Source organism: Corvus cornix, chromosome 2 (assembly GCF_000738735.6).
Source record: "Corvus cornix cornix isolate S_Up_H32 chromosome 2, ASM73873v5, whole genome shotgun sequence".
NCBI lineage: Eukaryota > Metazoa > Chordata > Aves > Passeriformes > Corvidae > Corvus > Corvus cornix.
The window spans coordinates 114215589-114233108 of NC_046333.1; the positions used below are offsets into that span (position 1 = coordinate 114215589).

The 17520-nt window shown below is 37.8% G+C and overlaps 1 protein-coding gene across 2 annotated transcripts; it reads right to left on the reverse strand.

Annotated features, from left to right (window-relative positions):
* Positions 1 to 3500: 3500 nt before the first annotated feature.
* LYPLA1 (lysophospholipase 1) lies at positions 3501 to 17177 on the reverse strand. 2 transcript variants are annotated; one of them, XM_039549282.1, is made up of 9 exons: positions 17034 to 17177; positions 16606 to 16637; positions 13501 to 13566; positions 11956 to 12003; positions 11054 to 11124; positions 10407 to 10480; positions 9551 to 9652; positions 8774 to 8950; positions 3501 to 7336 (listed from the first exon to the last, which is right to left on the reverse strand). In XM_039549282.1, the coding sequence occupies exons 1-9, from the start codon at positions 17100 to 17102 to the stop codon at positions 7283 to 7285; spliced, it is 693 nt and encodes a 230-aa protein (XP_039405216.1). In that variant the 5' UTR covers positions 17103 to 17177; the 3' UTR covers positions 3501 to 7282. The 2 variants fall into 2 exon arrangements, with proteins under 2 accessions (XP_039405216.1, XP_010399472.1); XM_010401170.4 differs by lacking the exons at positions 16606 to 16637; positions 17034 to 17177 and adding an exon at positions 16717 to 16845.
* Positions 17178 to 17520: the final 343 nt, after the last annotated feature.

A 17520-nucleotide genomic window follows, 5' to 3' on the forward strand; every position in this document is an offset into this window, starting at 1 on the left:
TTTCCTTGAACAACACTCAAGGAAGCCATCATGCAAGAAGTGTCAATACACTTGTCTGTAATGCATTGGGCCGCAAGACTGTCCTGTGTTTTGAAGCCAAATAAAGACAGGTGGGTTTTGGGCACTGCTACACCCTGCTCAATGCACACAATTGTCAGCTGTAAGGCCTGCAGAGAAACAGACATATTAGAAGCAATTAAAATTATTTGGGACCTATACAGGATCTTCCCCCAGGTTAGATCTGGGCTATGAACTGGACAAGCATACAGAAACCTTGTCTGCAGCTTTTTTATTTATTCTGCCCAACAGGGGGCAAAAAAACCCCACAAGAACAAAGAAATTATTTTTTAAGGAAAATAATACCTTTTCATTCAGGAGCAGATTTTTGGGGAGACAAAAATAAAATAATGCTGCTTGTCACAATATTTAAGGGATCGTGCCAGTTCAGGTTTAATTTCATTTTATCTAGATTTAGTTACCTAATACCTGTAATAATCAAACACCAGAATTTAACCTGATGCTAACCTCAAATGAAGTTTAGCATCATTTTTGCCCACAATCACATCAATGATAAGAGCGACGCACTGGGTGATGGCAGCTCAGAGCTATTGCTACACTACAGGATTAACAAGCTTGTACAGGTTCTACAGTAGGTGCAAGTTAGGTCAGGGACAACACAATCACAAAACTAGAAATCTCGAATCAGTCAGTTTGGTTAGTTTAAAGGTATTTAAGCTCTGGAATAGTCACCCAGACTTTTCTAGAATTTCTTTTAAAAATACAATTCAACACCGACTTCATTGGAAATGCATGGAAAGAGTTCAAAATGCAGATGAAATCTATTAGCATCCAAAATGTATCAGGTGAGAAACTGACAACCGTAAATTAAATCCCATCACAACCCTTATAAAAGGCAAAGCACACTACACTTATTTAACATATAATCTTTAAAAAGTAGCATCAGAGAAATATTTCAGTAGGGAATTCAAAGAACAATCCTTATCCTTTTTTTTTTTTTTGCGAGTAGATGCATTAAAAGAAAACATAATACATTATTGATATTGTATGCTACAATACCAGAATGGTATCAATTAACTGAACCAGTGCAAACCAGATTCTTTACATCAGCTGCTCTATCAACCTTGGGACAGCAAGTCTTTATTGAAAAGAAACACACAGCACTCCACATGGTTGCTCTCTTTTAGCTGGTTCTAAATCAAGCAGCTTTGTACAGCACCAATCTCTTCTAGAACACGTCACTGCAAGTCCAAGGAAGAGTAGAACAGGGAAAAGTGACCTACCTGACCTTTTCCTTTCTGTTTAGCATCTTTCTCCTAAATTAACCCATTAGAAAGAAGAAATAACACACTGTTTGTTGCCCTGCACTTACCTGTTATGGCACATCCTCACCATTCCTTTGCAACATTTTCTAAAGGGTATTGCACACCTGCTCATGTAGAAAGCCTGTATCCAACTCCCAAGAGCCCGTCATTTGCTGGACCATGGGACCTTCTACAATACTAAGACTTAGCAGGTAGAGATGACTCTCCTAAAAGGGTGCATGTATGAAATAATGATTTTTACTGACTAGTCTCATTTGACATGAGACAGCACCTTCAGAAATTTGGGCCATGAGGGGCAACAGTAGCACGTTTTACTACAACAGAATTTGTAGTAAAGGATCTCTGAACTGCTATCAAGGCACTTTAAAGCCTACATTTTCAGGAATGATATTCTGTATGGAAAAAGCTCCTCTAATCAGGTATTAACACAACTGTGCAAAATATAACATTCACAGCATTACAAAAGGTTTTATGGAGTCACGTTATGGCTATTAACTCTTTATTTGAGCCGTGAGTGCAACATCTTAGATCTTCCAAAACAGAATCTCAACAGGGCTGAATCAGCCAAGTGGTCCCCAACCTTTGCAGAGGAGCAAATTATTTCAAGCACAAACTACTTTAAGAGTTCGGTTGTATTCACAACCAAGGAACATTCAGACTCCATCTGCTAATACAGAGAAGTAGAAGTAGCTCCTTAAAACAAACCCTAAACAAGGGAAGTCTAGTTTCTCCACATAAGCTAAACCTCCCACTTAGATGCCTGAAGCAAGTTCACTACACCTCAGCAAACCAGCTGGAAACTTTTAAGTTTTGCAGATAAAAAAGGATGCAATGGGTTGCTCTTTTCTAGCAATTGGTCCTAAAAGAAAAACATTATCTACTGGTTCACTTTGTGGATGTCCATTAAATTATACAAGTACTTTGTTTAAATCAACTTTAATCAGCTATATGAAAGGCACTCATTCAACTCAAAGAGAATTAATAAAACCTGTTATCCCAAAAGCAAATGGTGGTAAAATGAGAGTGGCAAGCGATGAAAAGGAAGAAAAAGGAGGTGGGGGGGCAGGAAGGGGGAATCTGTTCTACAGCTATTAATCTTCAAAGAATCACATTTGCAATTTAACCAACAGACATTCTGAAAACTTCTTGAGTCATGTTCTTCACTTACACCACTGTTCTCATATTATATCTGATAAAGTTTAATACAATATTACATTGTGTTGCTTGGGGGTTTTTTACTATGCTAGTTTCAGGCAATGTTTCTCCTCACAATTACCTTATCAGGGATGCCAGGGCTGAAAGTAAATAGAAACTGAGCATCACTCAAAATGTTTTTCATGAAATATAAACTGGCAGATTACCCTGTGTAATATTGCATCTTTATTGTTACTAGCTATTCTTAGACTCTTGATGTGCCACAACATCTTAACATAGAGCACTTCATCTATCATGCATTCCCACACATTCATGGAATTCCTCGCTGTACTCCACGCTGACTTTAGACACTGCAGCCTGTGGAGCCAAGCGGCCTTTTAGTTGCTTTAAGCTGCTTGAGGGGGGAAGTCTGCCCTTACCACATGCACACCCCACTCCCTCTCTTCCCAGATAATCCCACATTTTCTCTAGAGTGCCCTGCATTATGTATAGCACTGTTCACCCTCAAGTATTAAATTAAATAGCACAGGTAACCCCGACCTGAAAATTGTTTCTTTAACAAATCTGTTAAGTGGTGTGTATGCCAAACCTTAATCAACTTCAAAGCCTTTCCAACAACACAAAACCCCCAGAGAAAGGTGTAGCAATACAGAGAAGACTTTGGCTCTTCAGCGCCCTAGAATAACTCTGCTGGAAAATACCTTAATTTCTTCTATCTTTCAAAGTTATTGCAAATTCCAAGAAAACAAGTTAAAATAAAATTAACCCAGAATATGAAAACCACCTTCCAATCATACTTAGGATTCTTTCAACAAAGTAGCAAAACATAACTTGGTAAGTGATTTTCATTTCTTTCCAGTAACTACAAATCATTGTTCTTCTGTATGCATATATTACCATGCAATATATTTGCAAGGAGCCTCCAGCGTGCCTGTTTCACAGCATGTAAAAGCTCAACTTCCTTCAGGTAAGCATTGAAAAAGTCTTTAATACTTGCCCAAATGCTGATCGAAATTTATTTCACAATGATTAAAAATGGAAAGGTTTTACATTTTCCCTACTACAGAAATAATTTCCAAAGTTAAGATTTCTTATCATAAACAAAATCAGTAAAATAAATTACATCTTAGCTGTTTATATTAAATATAAATGACTTATACTTCTTAACACAAGGAGTAAGCATTCAGCACTTGTTTATAAAATTCAAGAGACACAGGCCTTGTACACATGGCTTTGTTAACATCTTACAGTTTGCCCTCAGTCACATCCATCAATCCAAATAGCACCTCTACATAAAAGACGCATCCACATGATTTCAATGAAGTGCAGAATACTCCATTAGAGAGAACATGTTTTAATTAATAGTTCTAATACCAGTTTTACAGTGTACAGTACTTTTATCAATCTACTGTGTTGTAATTATACAAGATAGGATGAATCATACAGCCCTCATCACAGTCTGGACCCCAGTACAGTTTTACCTCAAGAATAGCTGGAAAATTTGGCTTATAATATGTAATTCAACATGTTTATTGAAAAGTGGGCAACACAGTCTAACAAGAAGTCAACTTCTGACAGTACAAAACTGCAGTTAAATTTAAGTACCATTTTGAAATTAAGAATACATTAGGGAGTTAGATACCCATTGAAACAAACTGATCTGCAAGCAAGGTATTTTCTTATCAATGCTTTCACATGTTTTATAGACATCATCTCCTTTGGTGGAAAGTCTAACATTACAAAAAATAGACATTATTGGACAGTTTCAAATTTTAGTTTTTGAGGACAGGACATTCATATTTAGAACACTGACAGTCCAACTTCTCCATTTTAATAGAATACTATGAAAACTCCCCCATCAGACTGAGCTATTATTCAGCCTCAAATACACGCATTATAACAACAATCCCAGCATCAAATCACTTCAGGTGGTGAAGAAGTTCAGCTTCAAGATCATACACAAAGCTTTTAAACCAGCTGGGAAGTTACAAAAGACAGGAGCTCAACATACACAGTGTAATATGGGAGGAGACAGACTTGAAGTTTCCTCTAGCTTCTGGGCTCTTTAAGAACCCCCAACTACAATATAAACATACACTCCTGAAGAAAAAAATAATGAGGAGAATTCTTCCTAGAATACAGAAATTCCAAGTAAGTCAAAACATTTACTTATATTTACTTTGGTAACACAGCTCATTGTAGATAAAGCAAGCAGCAAAACAACAATATGAAAAAGAATCTTGTTATGATAGCTGAATATTTGAACAAAGTTAACACATAAAAACCATTTCTAGAAAAACATCTGAAAGCATCATGACAGTGACAGTTGAAGCTGACTTGGATTAGAGTGTCTAAGTACTAGAAAGTGACCACAAGCTGTAAACACAGTTCACCAAACTGAAGAAAGTGTTATGAGGCTAACACAGAATGAAGCTAGGGCAGATTTCATTTTAACACCTTAGAAATACTTTTTTAAACTAATTCCTGCCAAAGGAAAAATATGTGAAATGAGCACACAGTCAATTAGAAGTTAAGACAGATGAACAGCGTTATCGACAAATCTACAAACAGAACATGAAAATAATGAAGGAAAAATTAGAAGCTTGTGCGAGAACTTTGGAAACACACCAATACTCAGGGAATTGTTTAGACAACAGGGGAATGAAGATAAATCTAAAGACTAAGAGAAATAACATATAGTTTGCTCACCAAGACAGCAATTCAGCAGAATTGCAAAATCAGCTAATACAATTTGGAAATGAATCCAAGATAGGACATAATGTTTTCTCAAGAGAACTTTGGCACAACTACAATAAGAATATTATTGTTTCTTCTGTGAACTAAATTAACTGAAAGACAAATTGGCCAATCTATAGAAGAGAGTGACTGAGAGAAATGTCTAATTAAACTTCAAAGTTAATAAAAATGCCCTCTTAACTACACAGATGGAATATCTAAAACTGTTTAATTACCATTTAGGGAAAAAACCTCCTTTTCAATTTTACATGTTAAGAGATGTTTAATAACCCAGAGAAACTGGATTAGAAAAGCAGCTTGCTAAAAATGAAGTGCAACACATTAAAAAAAAAAGCACTGAAAACTGGTAACTCAGACTAGGTAAACAGGTCAGATCTCTGGCAGCAGCAATGTTAAAGGAGAAATATAAAGGTGCAATTCCTCCTGTATGTATTTGTACTGGTGATGCCTGATGTAAATCCACATACACCGTAAGAGGATCCCTGGGAGAGGAAAAGTACCTTAAATGCAGGTGTGAAACACAGTGCTGACATGACAGATACATCCAAAATAGAAATATTCTTTGACTGAAAGCATATTATAGGATAAAACATTGTTATGCAGCATATTATGCAGTAAAAAGTGTAGTGCATTATTTTAAACACTCCTAGTGTGGTGACAGGCTCTGAACGCTACAGAACAGCTGTCTCCAGCAGTAAATTATAGCTCTTAACTGAAAAAAGCTATTGAGTGTGCATCAACTCCTGTAAATCAGTGCATTCTATGATTTTAAGCTTCTGAAAGAAGAAACATTCTGTATCTTGTAAATTTAATTTTTTTTTCCAGGGTAGGTCTTCATATTCCTAGGCTATACTGATCAAGGGAAATTCAGAAGGATAGATCTGAAAATAAAATGCTTTGTTCCTATTCAGAAAAAAAAAAAATCAAGTCTCAACATGTAATAAGAGAAAGTATTATTTGGTATCATCTAAAAGCATCAATTTAAAATCTACCTAAGTTATATCCCAATTGCACTTATATTTCTAGTAAAAAATAATTCAAATAAGTTGATGTGTGTTTTACAGATGAGAGTTCAACAATACACAGAACTATGCAGCTGCACTATTTTCAGTTATTTACTCCAAAGCAGACAGAAAAAACTCAAAACTATATCCTGTAGTTCATGTGAAACACAAACAAATGAAAACTACAACAACTAAAATAAAAGATGAATATACAGTACGAAAACAAGAATTCTTTAATGAAACTCGAATCAATCCTATGCACTTCTTCAGAATTCTGTTCCAAGTCAACATTTGCAATGAGTTTAAAAGAAAAAAGACAATAAGTGACAAACAACAGTCTAATAAGGAATGAGTCCCTTTAGAATTTCCACAGTATTTACCTATATAAACAGTTTAAAATTGAGGTGGTTTAAATGTAAGAAATACCTTTGCTGACTTCTAGTCATTATAGAACAACCCTCCTTATCTGTTAAACAATTAACATATAATCCTTAAAGCTTTATCCTTGGTAGCATTTATTCTACCATTATATGCCCACTACATTACATGTTCTGTACTTTATGCCCACTGTGTTTTAGGTCGTGTTCTTTATGCATTCATTACATAAAATAAATGTTTTCATATGTTTTCAATGAGTATTAAGAACAAATCACGTCTCAAGTAAAACTAAAGTGGTCACATCTATGTTGCTCACTTAAATTTAGTTTTTTATTATTTGTACAAATAGTTTAAAATTCTGCAATCAAGAAAAAAAAAATCAGACATCTTGAAACAGTCACATTCTGTCATTGTTACCTAGTTCCCTCATTCGTATCCTTCCCACCACTGGGTGATGAATACTAAAAAGATTATCATTTCTTGTACATGTGTATTATTTAATCTTCATTGTAAGTATAAATTTGCAACACAGTAGTAACACTGCAGGTATAGAAATAATGTTTCTTATCAGGCATATGAAAAGATTGAACACTCTACCACAATTGATGCTGGTGTATTTATGTAGAAGGCTTCTCACAGATAAGTTCAGTCTACGCGAGGTAGATGTTTGTCTATGAACTGTTTTACATCCATCATTTCCTGTTTAGAAATAAAAGTATGCATTAGTTGAAGTTCTCTACTACTACATAATCAGCTACACTAAATCATGCTTTAACATTTCAGTTATAATGAGCAGCTGGGCTAGAAATACTGAGCAATTAGTTACTTGATTACCACTCTGCACACAAGTCAAGGCTGATAACTTCAAGGCACTATGCATGCAGAAGAAGCTAAAATACAAGAAAAAAAGCAAAGACTACTTTTTCTTTCTCTCTGAAGTTGAACCGGCAAGATACATATTAATCATCAAGTGATCTTGACAGCACCAGGCTGACTATGTACAGGGTTTCAATGTAGCTAAGGCCATAGCTTGGTGTATACTTTAAACTTTTACAAGTTAGTAGCAGCATGAAAAGCCAGCAACTCCTCCTCCTAACCATTCCGCTTCATTTTCACCATGTTTCCTTCCTTAAGGAAAATCAATGCAGCAAACTAGACTGAGAAACTAACCCGTGTTAACATTTTTTTAAAGTCACTGTTGTAAGAAACAACACATTACTAATACATTTGTGTAACAACTCAGCAATATTACAGCCTAAATGCAATACAACTCTGTAAATGTTGCAAAGAGGTTGTTCAAAGGTACATTTCCCACAAGACGCAATAATCCAAATTAACAAATATTTATTAAAATAAATTAACTGCTGCCAACAAGTGGCAAATCTGCTCTTCGCCTCCTCTTTGATTTCTCGCTCCTATCACTTAATTTAGGTGAGTTTTGATGCTCCAGCTCCCTACAGCTGCAAACACTGGAGCCAGCAGCTTTTGCTGTTTTAGCAAGTTGAAATGGTTCAAGGAAGTTTCTCATCTGCCCCAGAGTCGGTACAAGGAGGAAGTGAGGGCCACAAGGTCACAAGCAGAGGGAGTCCACCCCTTTCTGGCAGCAGGAAGTTATTACACCAGCTCAGCTCTGTGCTGAGCCACAACCATAAATACAGGTTATGAGGCTGCCTCTTCCATAGTGTCAGCCCTCCCTACGTATTCCTTCAATGTCTCCACCCACAGAGCTCCCAGGATTCTTCTCTCCAAAATACCATCTTGGATTTATGCTATGAAAATCTGTCTTTTAACTCAGGTTAAGTTGTTTTCTCTTTTTACTATGGAAATAATAAAAATTTGGGGAAAAAGAGCCTTTTATAGACCAAGTTGCCTAGTCCCAAAGTACTATCTTATGAGGAAGTTCTCACTAGTCACATGAACTTTTGCTCTGGATGCTTTTTTAGCCCAGAATTCAGTTACTCACCAAAATAAGTAGCAGGAAGGACTTGTTATTGGAAAAAAAAACAAAACAAAACCAAACCAAAACCAACTGATCAAAACTAACAAAAACTAAATCCCCTCCCCAAAGCCTATAAATATGTTTTGAGGGAAAAGAATTAACTATACCCAGCTAAAACAGGGTATTAAGAAAATTACCTCAAGAGACGAACTATGCATCAGGCCAGAGTAAGTCTTGAAGGTTACGTTGGCTGGATTTATCATACTTTTAAGCTTCTCAACAGTGAGGGAACCAAACATTAAAGGAACCAGAGGGTCACAGTCCCCATGGCATTGAAGAACAGCAATATCCTTGTTGACACCACTGATAGGGCCCTGGGAGGTGTGGAATTAGACAGGAGAAAAGAAGAAAGAAACACTAAGTGGAGATAAGGCTAACACCTTTGAAATAAAATAATCCCATGGGACTATACCCTGTGGCATGAAAAGTAAATTGAATTGTGAGGGGAAAAAAGTACAGTACATAGTCTGCAAGCTTCTAATGAAGTAAACTCTGTACCTGACAACACATTAAGCTCAAAGACCTGAAAATAAAATTTGGCAAAAAGTTTTATAACAAAGTCATGATTTCTAGCCAAGTAAAAAACCTGAAACTTTGCTCAAACATCCAGTCTCTAAGACAGTGCCTTGCAGATGGAACAAATGGCAGACAGAAAATTAATCTTCAAGGAAAATTTGTTATATCCTTTATACTTTCTAGTAGTGTCATTTTAAGCAGAAATTGCTACTGAGTGTTTCTCCATTTTCCTTATTTAACAAAATCTAAAATTTCAGGGCCCTATTTTAAAAACTTCCAAGTTATCAAAGAACTGTCAACATCAGGTAATAACAATGGCCACTAACTCCTGCACGAGATGCCATCTTCAGATATACTCCTTCTCCCAGTCCAAATTATCTTAGGAAAGAAACAAATACCTGAGGAAAAGAGGCCCGTAGAGGAAGCCAACAGCTGAGGGCTATGACGCCTGCTAATTTTTGATGTGTTGTAAGAGCTGTATACAATGATAAAGCACCCCCCTAAAATAAAGATATAAGTATTAGAATAATGACAGTAAAGTTCTTTTTAATGTGTTTCAAGATCTCTGATTTCTCCTTTAAAAGTCTTTTTCTATTTATTCCAATCTATTCTTCTTTAGAGACAACACTAAAAACAGTGTTTATTTACAACATATGTTTTGCTTTTTCTCCTCTCCTCCAAGTCCATGTAGTCAATTCAGAAGTAAGCCAGCAAATTTACTGTAACTAACAGCTGTCCAAAAAACCCCAAACAGACTATTACTCACAACAGTATTATCACTACTTTAGTATTCAATTTATTTACATGCAGACTGGGGAGTTGATATACGAACCAATTAATCCTCTAACCTACCTACCACAGATGCCTTACAAGTATGAAGGAAAAGATTTCCCAGATAAATCCAGACCACCAAATACCTACCAAATTCAATTAAAAATACTACCAAGACTTTCAAGCAAAACTTTGTAGGTTATGTGCATAAAGATTTTAAACAGACTATTAGTTTTAGTACCTTTTTTACACATGCATATTCATGTGTAAAATGAATTTTTATGCAAAGAATTACAGTGAACAGTAATTCTTTGCATAAAACAAAAAAACTTCATTTGTTAAAGCAAAGGAAAATTGACACCTTAAAATTTTAGAGGCATCTAACATCAGCTGATCTCAAGTTAAGTGTCTGGGTTTCCAAGCTAATAAAGCTAGGTTACTTTGCTAGAAAAAAGACAATGGTTCTTTCCAACCATACCTTACCTGAGAAAAGCCTCCCAGAATAATTCGATTGGAAGGAATTCCGTTTCTTACTTCTTGATCTATGAGTGCTTTAACTGCAACATAAATAAAGGCCAGTAGTTAAAATCCCCTCCATTCTCTAGAAAGCCCAGACAAGGAAAGATGCCTTCTTCCTAGCATGAACAGAAAGTTAGTGAAAGCAAAATCTAGGCTGCTATACATTGAAAGTACCAAAAGATCTAGAGCACAGTCAGAAATTTCAGTGCCACTGTATCATTTCCAAAGAGAAAAACAAGCAAATAAGTCTTACAAAAGCCCCGGTGCTGGGAAGACGGTATCCTCTTCCAAGTAAAAGCAACACAACTGAATGCTAACACAGCTCTAACCTGTTGCACTACCCAAAAGCTCTTAAAAAAACCCTACATTTGTTCCCATATTTCAGACCATGAAGTGTTTATATTGGTGAGTTACTCTACTTACTAACAAAGTTAAAAAACAAACAAACAATAAACAACTCATCTAGCTAAACTTTGGTCAGGGATAATACCATATACACATATTCTTTTCCCCAGAAATAATGTCTTTGGAAAACCTGTTTCACATTGATAGCTCATTTTCAAGAACACCCAGAAGTACTTTTAAGACACAAAAAATACTCCTAAGCATACCACTCTCTGCCGCCTGCTTGATCCCAGCTTCATCTTCCTGTGAATCTGGAGAAAGTCCAATGATATCAAACCTTACAAAAACATCAACAAGAGCATTACTCATTAGAGCATCCATTCCACTTCCTTAATACACAAATAGTAAAATTTGGATGTTTTCCAGACAAAAATGTTAGCTGTCATATTGTTTAGTACCAACTACCCATGGATTACAAGAAACAGGGGACAATCTGCAAATGTGGCTTAAAAGACTAACCAGCAAGGCTTTTCTGAGTTTTGCCATTTTCTGTAACTTACTGAAGATCAAGCAGCTCAGTTGTGATATTTGCTTCAAAAATATTAGCAGGAATTCTGCTGCGTGTAAACATTAAAATATGGTTTGAAGAAATACAAGAAAAGCAAACACAAGTTACTTTAAGGGGGAAAAAAAAGCCCAAAACCCAACAAAACCGAAGACTGGTTTAAGATCATTGAAATCTACCATATTCTTCTTGTTCTCTATTCAGAATGGATGTTCTAAAGAACAGTTTCTACATATCCTACTGACCCACCAAATATTACTCACTAGTAGCAATAATATTTCCACTCCAAGTCTCTGCTTCTACTGACTATGAATACAGACACAATGCATACTACAGACCATACCTGTAAAATAAAATGGGATTTTGTTCTAAGATACACAGATTAGTCCTGAGGAATAACCACTACCACAGGTACAAAAGAATAATTACAGTGTACTCATGACAATACTTTTATAAGAACAGAACTAAAGCAAAAAGGTTTTTACACTTGCATGTGATTAAAACCAGACACTCAGGTTGTTCATGATTTTAAATTAAGAACAATGAGTTCATACCCTCAGATATAATTTGATTAGAACCATCTGCATTTGAACAAATACTTACCACGATGGCATAGACATGTTCATGTTCAAAGAAACTGGCATAACTGGCCTAGAAATGAGAATGAACACTCCTGACATAAGATATATACTGAAATTCAATAATGCAGATGCAGTAATGTCATGAAATTACATATCCCCTAACTCTGTCTTATTTTTAAGCAGTAATTAACATTAGCTGCTTTGCAGCATCTGTTGAAGAAACTCTGTTGAAACCTGCCAGCCCAAACATATTTAATATTCAGGGTTGAATTACCACTCTCTATGGAGAGCAACCAAAACATTAATGGGCTGCCTTAAATGTGTGTGTGTGAGTCCATAAATCCCATACAGGTATTTTTAATATACATATATAATTTAGTTATTTCTCAGTAGGAGTTATTTATCACAGTTCCACACACATGTTCAGTGGATTATGGCACCTTATACAGCAGCATCAGCAGGAAGCAGCCAAATGCAGCACGTGGTGGAGCCTGGCCACACATGTTTCTGTCAACAGCTGAATCTGCTTAGGCAGTGCCTGCCTTCACTGCTGGACTCCTTCCCACCCCTCTGCTGCTGTGTGGCATCTTTTCAGCCATACTAAGGCAGCTTCAATGGATCATGCCATGGATCAAATCTGGCTTTAGTTTTAATCTGTAGGAACTGAGCAGCATAAATTCTGCAGGGAAGGACTGAAAGAAGACAAAGGGCAAGCAAAGAAAACAGCAGATATTGCTAAGCTCCTTTTGAATGGCTCAGCAAAGCTTGGCCATGTGGTAAAACAAATGACTAAATCACAGCTCAGTAATGCACCAAAACATTGCTTCCTTTTCTCCCTATCATCTCTGCTCCACGTCTGCCAAGACGGCTGGAGCAAAAAACAATCTGAATAAATTAAGATTATACGTTATTAGTTTTTCTACCGCCAAGTAAATACTAGATAGATCTTACTGCCTTATTTACTGATACCTGACCATGCCTAGAAGTCTTTAACTTCTCACATTGCACAAAGACAGCTCAAATTGCTTTATTTGCTGAAAATATCAATAACTTGTCAATCTTTAAATTTCTTTGTAATCTACAGCAAGTTACAATCTACTATAGAGATACACATAAGTTTAAGTAAATATACCTAATACAAATTATGTGTAATGGTAAGTAAAACACAAAACCAATATTCTTTGACAAAATTGTTTTTAACAAAAGACTGGGGGGGGGGGGGGGGGGGGGGGGGGGGGGGGGGAGCAAGGAACAAACAACCCAGCGAAAAAAAGTCAAAATATTATTTTGCACATAAAACTTTCCAAATATGTTTTCAATCTGAATTAGTAACAAAACCAAAATACAAATAAAAATGCAGTTTTGCCCCAAAGTAAATCACACAGCAGTCCCTAAAAACAAGAAACATTTAATAGCATCAACATTATTTTAGAGTGCGCTTTTATATAAAAAATGAAATGCAGAGATAGCCAAATACAATTTGACTTCATAATCTGTGCAAGTGCTGCAAGTGCCTTAACATGCAACTCTACAGTAAAAGGTAAAACAAGAAAAGTTACAAACTTACGCATGTGGGCAAATGTATTTCACATGGGGGCTTTTGATACCAGCAAGTGCTTCTGACCATCCGTGCCTGTTAACAAAAATATATTCAATTGCATTTATGTGGTGGCTTAGCTCTTATTTCTGTGTTGCTGTATCAGCACAGACCAAGCATGAAATATGCTGAATTAGATCAATACAAACACACGCCTAGAAAATGTTTACATCAACCACAGTATGCTATGAACGTAATATGACACTTAGAAGGTTTGTTCAGCCCTTGAATGCTTGTGACATATATACAGTCAGGGAGACTTGATCTAATTTGACTGCCATAGTTGTGGCACAGCTACAGAAATACCACTTTGGCTCCAGGCAAAGCCTGCTCTGTATCTGTCTGGCTTTATTAATTTGTGTGCCACAACAGATGCACACAGGTATCCTGCTTCCAGGCAGCTCAGAGGCTGCTGTGCTGCTCCTGCAGAGTTAAGACAGCTTCTTTGACAATCAACTTGCCACTCTGTGAACCACATTTGCTATGTGGGACAGTAGCAAACTGACACCTAAGCTACCTCCACATGGAGCCCACCTAATCAATCAGCCCTATTAACTTCAGCTCAGCTTGAATGCTCTTGGATTCAGGCAGTCCTGAACACCACCCCAGATTGCAGCAGCTTTTTAATCTCAAGCAGATACTGTATATGAATGTCCATAACAACACAAGATCTGCACAGCAGGTGAGTTAATGAGCTTCCTCCAAACCAGAACACTGGAGAGCATAATGTAAAGACTCACTCCAAGCCTCATCTAGATAGGAACTGACCTTGACCCAAATCTGAACCCATGCAGAACCACTGCACGTGCCTGCACATGGCTTTCCAGAACACTCAATAGCACCTGCATTTCCTGATTTTTCTCATCATTTAGTATTCCTAACTCACCCACTGAATTAGACACTGGAAATTTGGTTCTAAGCAGGAAACGTCTTTAACAAATTCATCAGTGACACAGCTGAACTAATCAGACCAACAGCAGACCAGCCATAAATGCATGTTTGGTTTAGTTTTAATACCATCCTGAAAAGTTAATGTATGTTACCTAAAGTTAAAGGCATTTCCAATACACTGGTATCACAGACATTTGAAGCACTGGCTGTGTATCTCAGCCTACTTCTTACCAGTTTTTTTATATATATTATTAACAAATTGCAGGTAATATGACTTGCACGATATTTGCAGTATCACAGGAGGTCAAATAAGAATCTAAAGGAGAAATATGACTGAGAAAAAATAGTTACATAAGAATTTGGGAACACTTTTTAGCCTACTATAAAGACTAATTTGACAAATTTGGAAAGCAACATTATGTGCACATTAATGCAGGCTCCTTAGAACAATTCTCTATGTTGCACCTTTTGTTCAGATTTTGACAAGTATGTACCAGTCTTTAAGTGCCATTTATATAGGAGCTAAGAGAGAAAAAGAACATAACTTCTGTTAGACACATTCCAGAGTAAGAGAAATACACTTGGTAAACTGAAGTGATGAATTTAAAACTTGATGTGAAGTGGAACAGGTCAGTTTAAACTAGGGAAGTTATAAAATTGTTAATAAATTCACCTCAGAAAATTTTTTGGGTCACTACTACTGTTTTATTTAAAAAAACCCCAAACAGCAGTACATCAAAGGCAGCCTATCTAATCTAATCTGCAGCAGACTAGAAGAAGAAATACAACTATATCACTGTATTTCCACAGACGTGTCATGTCTTGTTAAATGCAGACATTCCAGTATGCTCAGTGCATTTGCAAGATTGAAGCTGTGCATTAGCTCCGACACTGAAATGGAAATGCCACCTTGTCTAAGGAATACAACTTATGTAAAGAGCAAGTCTCTCTTTTTCACCCCTTGCCAAAACCAACATCAACCTGATTTGCAAGGACTCAAATTCCAAAAGCTCAAAAGATTCTGCAATCACTTGCTGAACATTTGGTGCCAAGATGCAGGCAGTACTGCTGCCTCAGCTGCGTTCTAGCAGCAGAAAGGAAGAGGGATAATGCAAACACGGCGTTGTGTCAGCACAACAAATCAGAGCAAAAATCTCCACTTGTAGAATACTGCCAAGTGCATGGACTTGACTCTTTTTTAACTTACTAAATGCCCTGGTTATGCAAGTTTTAATTCTGACAGCTAAGTTTTGTCAGTTCTTTGGAAAAAATTACATCTTAAACATAGCAAGTTTCAACTGAGAGGGAACATTCAAGCTCCAGGTAACAAAAGTTCTTAAAAAATATTATGTAATTTTGCCCACAAGGGAGCAAAATAGACAAAGCATTCATGCTACTTATTTTCAGTATCTAAGTGCCAATTCATTTAAAGTCTTCCACTAAAAAGGCTTTAACACTCTCTTGTTAATGCAATGCCTTTAATGAATGCATGCTTATTTCTGGGCACACACAAGCTTCAAAAAGAAACATCACACCAGAGCTAGAATGCCTCCCAGAAATTCCCTACTACTCTTTCCATTTCTCCTCAAACATGGAAATAACAGGAACAAAGCAACAGGCCATTTCACATTTGATTTGGGTGGGTTTTCTTGGAGTCTGAAGACCTTATTCACAGACAGCAATCTGTAGACATTAGGCGACTACTTTGGAGTTTGCTTAGATAAATCATAGGGGTCTGGATTTTAGTGCAAGTACAACATATATTGATGAAGAAACCACGGACTAACTGCACCTATTGGCAAACCAACAATCCACAAGTCTAGAATAAAAAAGAACCCTAAATTTCAACAAGCGTAGGAATAACCAGAAACCCACTCCCAGGAAAGCAAATGATCAGAAAACCACAGACTTCTTTTTCTACAAAATTTGTCACAAGAACAAAAGAGAGATCACATTCAGACCAAATTAGATGAGTAAAGTTTTTGAGGACTTGGTGGAAAATTTTAAGTAAATAGTTGTCACCATCATTGCAGGACACATGAAGTTTTATCTGTTGCTGGCCGCTGCATTCAGTAAAGGGCAAAATAAACTTAAGTAAATTTTAACAGCTCACATGTTTAAAATACGCAGATTATATTTGAAAGTATAATAGCTACTGAGTATGTAACAGATCAGAATACACACCCGGTATCTCCTAATCCGTGAAGAAAAATGACCTGAGAGAAATAAAACAACAACAACAAAAAAAAAGACAACAAAGGTAGCGGTTTAGGATCACTAAACAAACCAACGCACCTCGCCCACGGGCCCCAGGCGCCCACCCAAGGTCAGGCACAGTTCGGAGCACGGCACCACTTTCTCCCAAGAAAACTCCGCTTCGCTCACTTCCCCTCCCCGGCCCCGCCGCCATCAGCGGCCGCTCCCCGCGGGCACCGCTGACCTTCCAGGTGCCGAGCCCGGCCCGCCTCTGGCAGGGAAGGAACGAGACGGGCCCCCCGCCATCCCCCTCAGCCGGCGGCGCTCCCCGCCCGCGCCTCGCTCCCCGCCCGCGCCCGCCGCGCCAACAAAGCGGGGCGGCAGCGCTCCCTGCCCGCGCCCCCGCCCGCACTCACGGCGGCCGTCGCCTTCCTGGCGGCCGGGACGATGGCAGGGAGAGGAGCCGACATGTTGTTGCCGCACATACACCGGGCTGCGGGGCGACCGGCGGGACACGGGCCAGCGGCGGGGAGGCGGCCCGGGAGGGCGGCGGGAGCCGGGTGGGAGGGGCGCGGGCGGGCGGGCGCTTTGTGCTGTGCTATAAGGCCCGGGGGGGAAAGGAAATTACGGTGTCCTTAAATAGGTAAAATATAAAAGGCTAAGTCAAGGGAAGGCAGGAAAACCAGCAGAAATATAGCAAACAGCACGGTTAGACGGGGCTCATCTGTCCTCATCGGATCAGATGGCTTCACCACCGATTTAAATCTGGCTTACAGCTCACAAGTCACTGATTCTTACTCATTTTGAAATGTGTTAGGCTCTTCAGGCACTCTGGTTGAAGTTACTGGATCATTCCAGTCCATTCCAAATACTTAGACCAACTCTGAATATGTATGGCAAACA